Source organism: Mytilus californianus, unplaced genomic scaffold, assembly GCF_021869535.1.
Source record: "Mytilus californianus isolate M0D057914Y unplaced genomic scaffold, xbMytCali1.0.p SCAF_8, whole genome shotgun sequence".
Lineage (NCBI taxonomy): Eukaryota > Metazoa > Mollusca > Bivalvia > Mytilida > Mytilidae > Mytilus > Mytilus californianus.
This window is the reverse complement of record NW_026262734.1, coordinates 62,753,058-62,766,857: the sequence shown is the minus strand read 5'-3', so window position 1 is coordinate 62,766,857 and position 13,800 is coordinate 62,753,058. Positions and strand designations below refer to the sequence as shown.

Sequence of the window (13,800 nt, the reverse complement as noted above, 5' to 3'; positions counted from 1 at the left end):
AATATTTGAAAATCCAAAGCTTATTAAAAAGATGAAGAGCTATAAACCAAAAAGGACAAAAAGTATAGCCAAAGCCGACAAGGAATCAGAGCTTTGCATGAGGGAGATACATTCCTAAATTTTAAATAATTTCCAAAATTTTGTAACAGCAAATTTCAATAACACAAAAGCCGCATTTTCATGCCAGTACCGAAGTACTGACTACTGGGCTGGTGGTGCCCTCGGGTACTATAGTCAACCAGCAGAGGCATCGACCTTGTGTTAGTAATAACATAAACGGTACCAATTTTTCTGCACTAGATGCGCATTTCGACAATCAATGTCTCTTCAGTGATGCTCGAGGCCAAAATATTTGAAAATCCAAAGCCTAAACTAACGAATGAAAACATCCACGGAAAAATGGGCAAATTCAGCCAATCCTAATTTTTGGTAGTGTTTTTTTTAGTGTGGATTGTTAATTGTTTTCTTCTATTAACCACACAGTCACGTGTTTCTTTTATTTTGGTCATGAAATTGTCAGTTTTCGAATTATGAGTTTGAATATAATCTCAGTATCTTTCGCCTCTCTTTTATAAGTGAAAGACTGACAATCCAGACCATATCAATGAGAACAAAAGATGTAAAGACTATCAATAGCCTAAACCCTACTCCCAATAAAAAAACAAAAACAAAACAATAACAACAGCAACAAAAATTGTACTAAATCCGCAGGCAAAAATAAGATGAACTGCATGTTAATTAAAGAGCAAGCGTTTCTTGCTCCATTTGTTGCATACATCTGTTTTCTAATGACGTGTACAAATCCGGTGATAAGTCGTATCCGCTATTATTATCTTTCTAATGACGTGTACAAATCTGGTGATAAGTCGTATCCGCTATTATTATCTTTCTAGTGACGTGTACAAATCCGGTGATAAGTCGTATCCGCTTTTATTATCTTTTTAATGACGTGTACAAATCCGGTGATAAGTCGTATCCGCTATTATTATCTTTCTAATGACGTGTACAAATCTGGTGATAAGTCGTATCCGCTATTATAATCCTACAATCTTTTTTTTTTACATACAGTTTAATACATTTCAGCAGAACTAAAAAGAGAAACAATTGAATAATTTTCTTTTTAAAACATGTAAAACAAATGAATAATTATATAAATAAAATTCAAAATTGCTTACTGTTTGTTATCGCTGATACTAATGCTTGTCCTATTTGAGATATGATTACTCCTTTTTATCAAATTAGAGTCAACCTATACACCTCTCATGAGTTTATGTATTTATATATTCGCACAATGATACATCAAAAATATCAAATAAACATAATTTTGGCAGTAACTTCAATTAATAAATCCATGCAATGCGATAAAATGATTATCGCATTGCATGGATTTATTAATTTATATATCAATTTGGAATTTTTCGTCTTAAATAAAACAATGAAATAATCATAGAAGTGACCAAGCTTTGGAAATTTAAAGGTACAATGTGCTTGTTTTCAATCCATACAGTTGTAGCGACCGACCTATAAAAGTGTCACAAAAACAATCGAAATTTTTTATCACCTTAATTGATTTCCTCTATTGTCCTTTTTGGATTCTTGTAAATGGATTGTCAATATTGAAGGAAATATTTCTAGATGCGCACTGTATCAAATGCCATACACTAATTTGTGTGATACCATTATTGGAGTATAGAATATTAAATTTAATTATATAATGTTACAACTTTTTAATTAGACCAACGCATTAATATTATAATACCACGATCAATTGTTTGAAAGTTAAAGTTTTTAGGTAAATCCTTTTTCAAACTATCAAAGTCATGGAAGCAAGTGGCGCTTTTCGTTATTTCTACATGGTACATACACTTTGCAAATCAAAGTGTTCGGTTAAACCAGATTTTATCCCGGCCTTCCCCCTCTTTTATACGGCAGTTCAATAATATCTAAGCATATTAAGAAAAACACTAAACCACACATTATGCTGAAAGATATAATTCTAAAATTTATTCAAACTTCAGAATGATCATTAACAAGAGGACTCCTATAAAATCATGACATATAGCAAAAAAGTTATATATCGACATTTATTTCTTTACTATAACAGTCCTGCTACATGCCATAAAGCCTGATGCAAACCACAATTGCTTGTGTTACTATATTTACAGTCATAGCTGTAGTATGATGCCGATAATACTTTTCACCTAAATTACCATAACATATCTTAGTCCAAACAGTCAACATTGAAATTGATACCATCTTGAACTCCTTAACAATTAGGTGCATGGACTAATATATATGTAGAATTGTTTCTCAGATCTATTTGTTGCGGTAATTACACATAAAAATGCAAACGCATCGCCCGAAGTAAATCCACCATTTCTGACAGTTCACTATTTGATTTGTACATGTAAATAACAGCTACTGAAAACTCTGTGAATATATTGATGAGATCAAAATTGATCTCAAATAAAGTGTCTAAACAGTACTGAAATATAAAAAGTACGCATAATTGACTTACAACCTAAACTTGAGTTGGTTATTTTCTATTGAGTCTTTTCAGACTTATCAGTCAGACCGGTTTGATCAAAGTCACTCGTTTTTACTGTTGGTTCCAGTTTTGGGTTTACAATTTTTTAATATTTATGTTTATAAAATTGATTTATTAGATTAATAAATAGAGGGCCTTTATTGTGATTTCTGACTGAAATAATCACTAATTGCATATATTTTAGTAACGCATATTTTCAAGCAACTTCATCGGTGGAATCACAACCAACTCGAAAAGACATGGTTCGGGTAGGCCTTCAAACGTTAAAAACCTTATTTTTGTTTCTGAATTGGGATAAACAATGGTTTCTTCTACATTTCTGGATATCAAGGGATTGCATAACATTTGACGATAAGTGTTAATCAGTAGATTTATTGTTGAGTACTACCTACCAGCCTGTCTTATGCTGATGTTTGAGAATATTTGCCAAAAGTTGTCCTTAGTGTGTAAAAAAAATATTTCTGCTACAACAATGTACAATTCTTTAAAAACAATATTCATCAAAGTAACAGTTACAAGTTTACCATGAAAGACAAGCGACATTATCATGATAAGAGCTAATTGGTAAAGACACGAACATAATTATTCTGTAGTATTTAAACTGTACATGCATTAAATAGCTTGGAAAAAAACAAATATAAAATGCGGAGATGTGGTATGACTGCCAATGAGACTATGCAACAGAGTCCAAATGAAACGAATTTAAACAACTATAGGCCACCGTATAGCCTTCAACATGAGCAAAATGCATACCGTATGGTCAACTATAGAAGACCCCAACATGACAAAATGTGAAACAATTCAAGGGAAAAAAAAGCCAACGACCAGATTTATGACAAAACAATAAACGAAAAACAAATGACGATAGCAAACAAAAGACAACATCAGGCTCTTGACTTGGGACAGACAATTATAGAATGATGTTTTTGCTGTTCTATAAAACGACTGTGCTACAACCAATGTTATAAATACTCAATATTAGTTCTATTGTGTGACATTCATGAACAATAAACAAAAAGTTCTAATAGTTCCTTCTGGAATTTAGTAATGAATTTATTTTATGTTAACACAGTTTTCTCCTCCTTGGCATGAGTGTATTTACTAATAATCTCTTTATCACCAATTGACATCTCAATTTCTTCAATCGCTGGTTTATTGTAAAGGTCCGTTTTAAAACAAACATTACAGAGTTCTGTAAAACCACCAAGTATCAGTGATAATCCTGAAAAAGTGAAGAAGAATAAGAACATAGATGTGAATTAGAAGGGAAAACATGTATAACAGAAACAATACTTCCCTCGATTGAACACAGGTACTGCAATAAGTTAATATCAAATGTTCTGGTGTCATACCGGTAATGTAAAGCATTTTAAAGATTTTATATATATATGTTCGGTCGTGTAGTACACCGTTCCCCTTAATCTTGGTCATAATCATAACAACATTTGTTTTTCTGATCTATAGATTTACAGTTGACATTGTTAACCAAAACTTTGTTGAGTTTCGTGTTTGAATATCTTGCCTTTTTCTTTGATTATTAGTATAACAATTGCATCTTATGATAAGGTTGTTTATTCAATAAATTTGTTACTTTTATTTATTAAGATTTTATTTTTTGGGGTCTTTTTGCAAATTTTCTCTTTCATTTTGGTGTTTTGCCCAACCTGAAATCGATCATGTAACGAGTATATTGTCTTGATATCTAACCAGATGATTTCGCCAAAGATATGTTCTGCATTCGTATGGACTTTTCGTTTCAATTGATATGCCACATGCCAGTATGAGATTAAATCTGCCTGCAGAAGAATGTTCTGATACCTCTGACATAACTACCCAATATCGGAATGCTAAAGCGTTAGTTTTTTTTAATTATTTAGATGCATAAGTATTTAAGAACATACAATCATCAAATAAAAGAATATTAATCAAAACCATTCTGATAGAATAGAAAAATGATGGATCGAATGTTAAATCATTACTGTTTGTAGCTGGAGTGTGATGGTTTAGCTTGCGTGGTTCACACTTATGGTCTAAATATGCAATGGAAGTTGTTATGTACAACTGGTTTAAAACCTCCACAGTTTGTGCCTGCAGCAAGTCAGGCTGTCTTAACCATGTGTTGTTCGTTGTTTGACTTTATTTGCACGTCTATTTTTTCAAGGAGTTATTGGTTGGTATGATCTGCTGTGCTGTTTTGGTATTTCTGTTATCCTTTTTAATTATTATCAATAATTAAGCTGAGATGCTCTTAACAGGTGCACATTTAATTTGTTGTTGAAGCAAGAGCCAAGTTACTAATACCTTTGTTTGTAGTATAAAGTAAACTATATATTTGTATCGATCTGATGAGTTAAGCCCTTTTTAACTGATTTTTATAGTTTGTTCTTATGTGGTACTGTTTTACCACTGCCCCATGTTAGGGGTAGGGTTGGAGCCCGCAAAAATGTTTAACGCCGCCACATTCTGTATGTACCTGTCCAAAGTCGGGAGAATGATTGTTGTTTGTTTGCTGTATATCATATTTGTTTTTCATTTATTGTTTTGTACAGAATTCAGGCCATAAGTTTTCTCGTTTGAATTGATTTTCATTTGTCATTTTGAGGCTTTTTATAGCTTGCTATGCGGTATGGGTTTTACTCATTGTTGAAAACCGTACAGTAGCATAATGTTGCTACCCTTTTTCGTCATTTGGTTTATGGTGGAGAGTTGTCTCATTGGCAATCATACTTTATCTTTTTATTTTTATATGATCATTCATCTCTTATTTTAAATATCATAGACTTTGTGCTACATATATACCTGCTATAATAAACGATGATGCATAGCTTCCACCATTGTCAACGATAACACCTAGAAACGTAGTGCAAGGTGTTAATAAGTAAATAAACACGTTTTGATTATCTTATTAATTAAAATTGGACTTTATCAAACAAAATAAAAAGAATAGAAAGGCACAGAACTTTTAAGCTCATATCGTGTTATTATGTTCACTCGAAGTTGGATACATAATTTGTTTCTGCTTTTGATTTTGACAATGAACATGCCTCTATCCATTCCAATATATGAATAATCAAGATAAATTCTGTTTTCACGCCCAATCATGAATTGAAAATGCTAATACCTAATTAAAAACAACGAATGTCGTTTCTGTTTGAATATTAATTCTTCAGAAAATATCTTCATATGCATAACCGTTATTTTTTAAATCTGTTAATTTTAAAACTCACTCCTCCTTAAATATTATAAAGTACATGTAATATATGAGACAAAGTCGAACAGCTTAAGTACCTGCTAAAGGTGGTCCAACTAATGATCCAATTCCTATGTAGGCCATAACATAACCAGTTCCATGTGCAACGTGGTCAGGTCCAGTCAATCTTAAAACAATAGTACTAATAACAACGTAACAGCTCCCAGAATTCATTCCTAACACTATAGAATACATTATTTTAGCATAATGAATTTTAATGAATAAAGGCACTACAATGGTGGCAGCTCCGATGAGCGAGTACGTTCCAAAGAATACTATATCTTCGTTAACATCATCACTGTTTGTTGCCATTCCCAATAACACTCTTCCAATACAGCTAGAAATACCTGCTATAGATAAATACCAAGAAACTTCCATTTGTGTGGAATTATTTTCTATTGCATATGCCGGGAAATGTAAGTAGATAATAAAAATTCCAATATTGAAGAACACTCCCGATATGCATACAAAAAACAATGGTATATTTTGCACAACTGTTAAATCAAATTCACAGTACTTTTTACGTAACATTCTATTTCTATTTTTTGCCATCTTGCTAGATACTTCCAATCGCGACGGTCGCAGAACTGCTCCAACAACGCATACGTTGAAAGATAGTCCAGCGTAGAATAGAAAGAATCCATTATATCCATATTCGTTATAAATCATCTGATAAATAGGACTTAATATAAATGGACCAATTCCACATCCTGCTACAGCGATACCGGTTGCTAAGTTACGTTTCTTTTCAAAGTTAAAAGCTATAACAATTAATCCAGTTGTAAACATCAGACCTACTCCAAGACCTAAGAAATATATAGGAATAATGTGATCAAGAAATATGTTCCTGTTGATTTCTATGCGAAATCAACATACAGTATTTGGTGATATTTTAACTAGTCATTCTTAGAAAAATTGCTTTAACACAAATTATTAAAAAAAAGTAGTACGATCTAAAAAATATGTACATGTAAATAAGAAGATGTGGTATGAGTGCCAAAACGTTAACATTGTAACATGTCTTCGTTTATATTAGTGTCAAGAACATGAAGAAGGTTCTTAAAATGTTTCAAACATATTAAATGCTATTATGCACATTAGCTAGCTACAAAAACATAGCATAACATATAACGGACGAGTGCCATACTCTGTGTTCTTGAAAACATTATGAAACGAAATAGATGTAATCATTAGTTAAAACCAATGATACTGGTATATTTTACATTTTTTGGAATTGTACATAAAAAGATTATTACACATTATTGAGAAATATTTATCACGCATTAAATACATTTACATACAAATAAACTGTATGCAGACTTTGACTGTCAAGTATGCAAGGTTTAAAAAGTTTTACATTTTACATTTTACACATTATTGAGGAATACTTGTCACGTATTAAATACATTTTAAGAGCTTGCAAGTATGACATGCAGCTCTGGACAATATATTAACAAATAATGCATGGCAGTATAGGTCATATGACAGCTTATGAATCGGACTGTCATCCCCCAATTGTATAAGGATTGAAGCGAAATTGCGGTCTTTGTAGTTGTTGGAGATGACTGAGCGGTCTAAAAGATTCCATTTGGCTTAATTTACAATTTATTATTCGTTATAATATATTGTACTGTTAAAGCCAAACAAAACAGCAGGTTTACTTTTTATCGGATCCAAAATATATTAGTATTTCCAAATATATGTATCAGTATTTGATATTAAAACAACATAATGTTTTCTGCTGTTTGGTCGGGTTGATGTCTCTGTGACACATTCCCCATTTCAATTTTCAATTTAATATAAAACTTTAATTTTTAAATGCAATTGCCATTAAAATCTTAATTTTAAAAAATCCTAATATTTTCATCACTTTTAAGTTGTTTTACTGTGATTCTTTATCAAAACGTCGATATTTATACTTCACTGTACAATATATGTAACGGACAGCTGTATATATGATATATTGCCAAGCTGATTTTTAACAGATAAATTGAAGCAACATTAAGGCTTAACTATCCTTTACTATCCTACATTGTGTTCATTTTCAGAATTTATCATCACCACATAAATTTTTTAGGGTAATGGCGTGTATTTTGATAAATATTGTCCTGAAGGGAATATGTCATAGTACACGAGGTTGCTTTTACACATTTTAGTTATTTGCATGATAAATAACATTCACCAATCAATACATTTGCGCACAGTTTCTCTTTAATTGCATGAAAAAAAGACAAGACCAATATGTTTATAAATCGCTAATACTTCCATGTTCAGATGAAATTACTGTCATAAAAGTGGGAGGTTTCGCTAGCAATAAACCATGTTTTACCCACCATTTTTTTGTGAAAATGCATGTTCCAAGTCAGGAATATGACAGTTATTTTTCATTTGTTCCGTTGGTTAATATAGTATAACGTTTGATTTTGTCATTTTTTATGGACGACCCCTTTTTTGAATTTACCTTGGAGTTCGGTATTTTTGTTAATATCTTTTTATTGCACACATGTCTAGTGAAATGTTATACAATAGTGCACTCTAGAAGTTTTTGCACAACCCACATCGGGTACGTTGCTTTGTATTTTACTGAAAAAAAAGGTTGTTCTAATGTATCGTATTATAATGATGTATTCCTTATTAATGTATTACTGTTCACAAATTTCAATTCAACACTTATTAAGTTGGATGTATTCTACTTGCTATGTAATACCAATAATGGGGATGAAATGCAATCACTAATTCAATTTGTTTAAAACCAATTTATAGTTGCATACAACATGTACAATACCTGCTAAAACACCGAAAAATATGAAGGCCAGTAGTATATTGTTTACAAATGCTGTGACCACTAGAGATGTCGTCATGAGGAGTGATCCCATTATCATGGTAACTCGACAATCCCATCTGCCAATGCAATAACTGGCTAAAGGTCCTGCAACAGAAATAAATATTTCTTTGTTCAATAAACACAGGGATAAAATGTTAGGAAAGATCATACTTATGAACATGTAACTGCACAGGATCGGATATTTGGTGTGCTATCAGTTCCTTTATAATATTTGTTTCCGTATGACAATACTATATATTAATATACATTCATACCATACAAAAGGTATGATTTGTTCATGTTTGTCAACTGTTTCAATTATTATATCCTTATGAACAGGATCGTCAAAAAATGACAACAAAAAGTTACGGCAGACGATTTGGCACATTAGACGAGGAGGAATTGATGAACATTGAACAACCTTGAATCAACCAAACCTGAAAATTCCTTATTAGTTGTCGTTAAGACATTTACATAGAAATAAGCTATATGCAGACTTTGACTGTTAAGTATGCAAGGTTTAAAACGTTTTACATTTTGGGAATGCGTAGTTTGAAGAAAGAACTGTACAAATAGAGTGATACGAAAACGACTGAAATAACAGTGTGCATAAAGTTTTATCGTTATATATTTTATTGATGCAACGTCATTGATAACGTTTTGACGAAACATATTTTTGTATGACGCCAGAGGCGTGTGAATACATATTTTCTGAAACATGTGAAAATACCGATCTTGGAAATCACGATATTTCATTGTAACTAATGTTTAATATGGTCACACCTCATACAAATTCACTACATACTACATAATCAGTATTGAGATGTAGACGAACAATTATCGTATACAAAACCAAATAGAGATACCAAAACTAATAATTCAATATATAGTCTTTTCCTTAGACAACGTTATTTCACCGTTCTATACATGTTACAGAAGTTACGAGAAATATTATATATGTACATAGAGTAAATGCTAGGTTATTAATCATTAACTGAAAAGAGGTACACAAACTATTAAATAATGACAAATCAGCCCCAGTAGGAAGTTGAAACAATATTAAAATCGCTGGCATTCCCTTCGTGTTTATTTGTTATGGTGAATTGTCTCTTCCTCAACAATTCACGAGATCGGTAAAGTATTGTCGCATTATTGTTAATTACCCAAACAAATATAAACAAAACGAGATGGTTTTTGACAAAGAGAAACTTTACCAAAACATGTTTAAATAGATCAGTGTTATCAAATGAATCATTATTCCAAAGTATCAGAAGATATTTGTATTTTAAGTTTCGTATTCAACTTAAGGGAATAATTACATTTCCAAATGCACTTTTCTCCTATTGGTGTATTAAAAAAAAACCTTCATAGATACCAGTCATATAATTTGGTACCGTACGCTAGACGCGCGTTTCGTCTACATAAATCTTATAATTGCAAAGGTCAAATCAAACACGATGTTGATGGGCATTGAAAACTAAAAATTACGAAAACGTGCTAAATACGGATCAGGTATGCCTTTGGGTAAAAACATTAGTGTTTTGAATAATTCAAAATTTTGTAGAGAGTAATTTTACAGCAAATAAACATATCAATATGATATTGCATGTCAACACAAAAGCGCTACATACTTGGTTGTGACATCAACCAAGTGGCTATTAAAGACCCATCAAAATACCAGGCTACTAATATAGTAAGAAAGGTGGGCATTTTGTCTACATATGACTCATCAGTAGCGCTCAAATTAAAACAGTCAGAAGGAAAAATTAAAGTTGAAGGTTGCACTTCTGCAAATATAGACAATTCAATTTCCCATAGGAATTCCTTTTACGGCTAAAACTGTGTCACTTTTACTATGAAGTTTCTTAAAAAACTGATATCCTAGAATGGAAAGTTTATATGCACTACTTTTTTTTCAAAGGTCAAAACATAGGGTTGTGCGGCATATTTTCAACATTTATATGCCTCTAACTTCTAAGAGTTTAAACTTTTACTAAAATTCTGTACTACCCCTCCTTTCACTTTGGGTCTTCCTCAGAATTATTTTGGCCGCCATCCATGAGTATTTATACTGGTAATATTCTCAAGTTGTGTTTCAACGAGATGAAGCATAAAGATCATATCTGGGAACCAGTAGGTAAACAAAACAAAATATCTATGAATATTAAGTTTCTCCCCAAAAGAGGCGTGGTTTGTGAAACAGCTGTATTTACAAAGTGCAACTTGAAGGGCATGAGGACCCAAAATTCCAAAATGTTATGCCAAATACGGCTAAAGCAATCTATAAATAGGGGTAGGAACACCTTAGCATTTCGAATAGTTCAACATTTTTTAAACAGAGAACTTACAGAAAGTTAACATATCCAGGATATGTCATGTTAACACAAAATGAATATATCTTTTAAGTATTAAATTGTTAAATATTCATAACGTTTCTATTTTTATTATTTTGAAATGTATTCAATAGATATTTTTAAAAGAATTATTTCCACCAGCTCCTACACATTATTACTATTAACGGACTCATGTGCGCATAAAATGATATGAATTAACAAACAACACACTCGATAGACAGATGATAAATATAATGAATAAAAAAGATTAATTATCCATGCGTTATAAAAACAATTGTACTATGACAAAATATGCATACTGTGAAAAAAGGAAATTTAGGTCAAACGTTTCTTGAGGTGAAAAATAAGGATGGATGTAATTACAGTTACAGGTAAATATCTCATTCTCACTGACCAACGAGAGAGAGAGAGAGAGAGAGAGAGAGAGAGAGAGAGAGAGAGAGAGATCGTCTAGTCGACTATTATTCTCATAACATATCTAAGCGTTGTATTGTCACGAACAGCTACTCAATAATTGAAAAAAAATAATATAGGTTCACATCAACAAATTAAAAAAAAGTCAAAATAATTGATGCGAAAAATTCAAATCTTATTTTGGATAAAGTCTGAAAAAAAACTTCGAATGGCATCTTTTTGTTAATTAGCTGCTATAGTTCAGACTTAAATATGTACACGGAAATAATACAGGCATTTACAGAAAATAAGATATTCATTTAGATATAATATTTCAAAGATTACAACAATATCATATACCCAGTAAGTTTTATATATAAGTGCTGATTACTGATTACTGCCATTTCCTACGATGTAGAGCCACTGTTGCACTGTTGCAAGATAGTAAAGTCATTGTTGTTATACAGAATAATACATGATTATACGTAAGAAGGCATGTATCATGGTGTTTCAAAAGGAAGAGCAATAAACAGAAAATTGCAGGTTTAACAAGTATACTGCAAATATCATACCCGCCTTTTAAGATTATGAGGTCATATACGACGTAGTCGTTAAAGTTATATCTTATAAAACTGAAAGAATCAAAACAGATAAGTACTTCAGAATAAAAAACACGGATAAATGAATAAAGAACACAGGAAAATTATGACAAATCCAATAAATTTATTATTTTACTTATATTAATGTTATAACTATTTTCAGTTTCGTGATGCCGTACAAAATTGTAACCTCACTTGAATGATAGTTGTAAAACAAAAATAGAAATGAAAAACTTATTATTTATATTATACAATTTTGTTTAGTAAACAAAAATATATCGATTTACCTGTCAAGCTAAGGAGACATATAAAGCTAGCACTAATCCATGACGTTAAAGTTATTTCCTTTTTGAACTTTTCTAAAAATATGATATGAATGAGTCCTATAGCATAGAGAGAGAATCCCACTAAACAATTCTCTACGAACGCAGCCACAAGGATAATCAAAGCCCACCCTTTGTCTGCATTTGTCATTGACATTTTGTATTCCCGTATAAAAAATTTAAAATCATATATACAGCACATTCATTTGTGAAGAAAGTAATAAACCAGATTTTAAATAACCATGCTTGCTAGCTCAGCCATGATAATTTATACATATTGATTATGAGTGGGAGAATTAAAGTGTGATGCAGTCATCCAGTACAAACATATATCATGTAATTGTTATTGAAGGTCGCTTTAATCATGATAATGTTTGCGCATGCTAATACTACAAGCAACTGAAGCACACTTACTTTAATGATCAATATATAAGTATTTGCGTAAAACATGTAAAATGTGTAATCAACATTGAAAGGAAAACATGGAAAAAAGGTGTGAAATGTCGTAAAACTGTTTCAGAATAATAGTTTTGACATATGTGTGTACTAAAGAATATTGAACTTGCGAAATGTCTAATATCAATATCATTGCCAATCTTTTTTTTTTGTTTATAGGTCAAACTAATTACTGTTTATAGTTTCTTGATAACAGTAACATTCTAACTGTAAAAACATATATTTACTGAATGTAAATATGAAGTGAGATCTGCATGGTTTATATTATTCAGGAAGCTAATTTCGATCTTAGGGGAAATCTTGTAGTGATTAGTAGCAACATTGAGCTAAGTCGTTGTAGAAACTTATTCATTTACGAACTTTTCTTCAAAGAATATATTTGTCACATTAATTTTAGTACCGGATAGAAACGAAAATTGTTAAATTGACATAAAAATTAACTTTATTAATTGATATATGTTGAATTATGGTTTTAGTTTTTACTAGATATTTGTGACTTAACGACGATAGCAGATAATACATCTAAACACAGATTTTATGAATTTACTTTGTTATTAAATATTATGAATATAGGGAAATGCATTTTTCATATTTGTATTTTGTAATGTAGTAAACATAAATCAAGTGAACGGAGAAAATTTCTTACTTTCAAAGGAAATGAATTCATTCAAAACCTCCAAAGAGTTTTTCACATTAAAAAAGATAAAGTTTTGTCACTAAAAAACATTCAAAATGAATATTTAAAAAAAGCGCTTCGGACGCATGACATTATATAACGTGTTTTCATTTTTTACAGCACTGGGTCGATACCTCTGCTGGTGGACTATCAGTCCCCGAGGGTATCATCAGCTCAGTAGTCAGTACTTCGGTACTGGCATGATTTATAACAATTCTTTCTAAAATTGTCCGTTTTAAAAACTAAGGTTTCAACTCCCTCAGGCAAAATTGGCCTTAGATGGATTTGGCTATTTTTTAGGTTCTTTTTGGTCGTATAGCTCTTCAGTTTTTTCAGTTCTTATAAATCCTTGGCTTTCAAATATTTGGCCTTGAGCA

At 31.3% G+C, this 13,800-nt stretch overlaps 1 protein-coding gene across 1 annotated transcript; it reads right to left on the bottom strand.

The window, feature by feature from the left end:
- Positions 1 to 1,976: 1,976 nt before the first annotated feature.
- Positions 1,977 to 12,549, bottom strand: LOC127711550 (monocarboxylate transporter 13-like). The gene is made up of 5 exons (XM_052217635.1): positions 12,256 to 12,549; positions 8,584 to 8,727; positions 5,837 to 6,604; positions 5,348 to 5,398; positions 1,977 to 3,770 (listed from the first exon to the last, which is right to left on the bottom strand). The coding sequence occupies exons 1-5, from the start codon at positions 12,491 to 12,493 to the stop codon at positions 3,607 to 3,609; spliced, it is 1,365 nt and encodes a 454-aa protein (XP_052073595.1). The 5' UTR covers positions 12,494 to 12,549; the 3' UTR covers positions 1,977 to 3,606.
- Between the last annotated feature and the right edge of the window lie 1,251 nt (positions 12,550 to 13,800).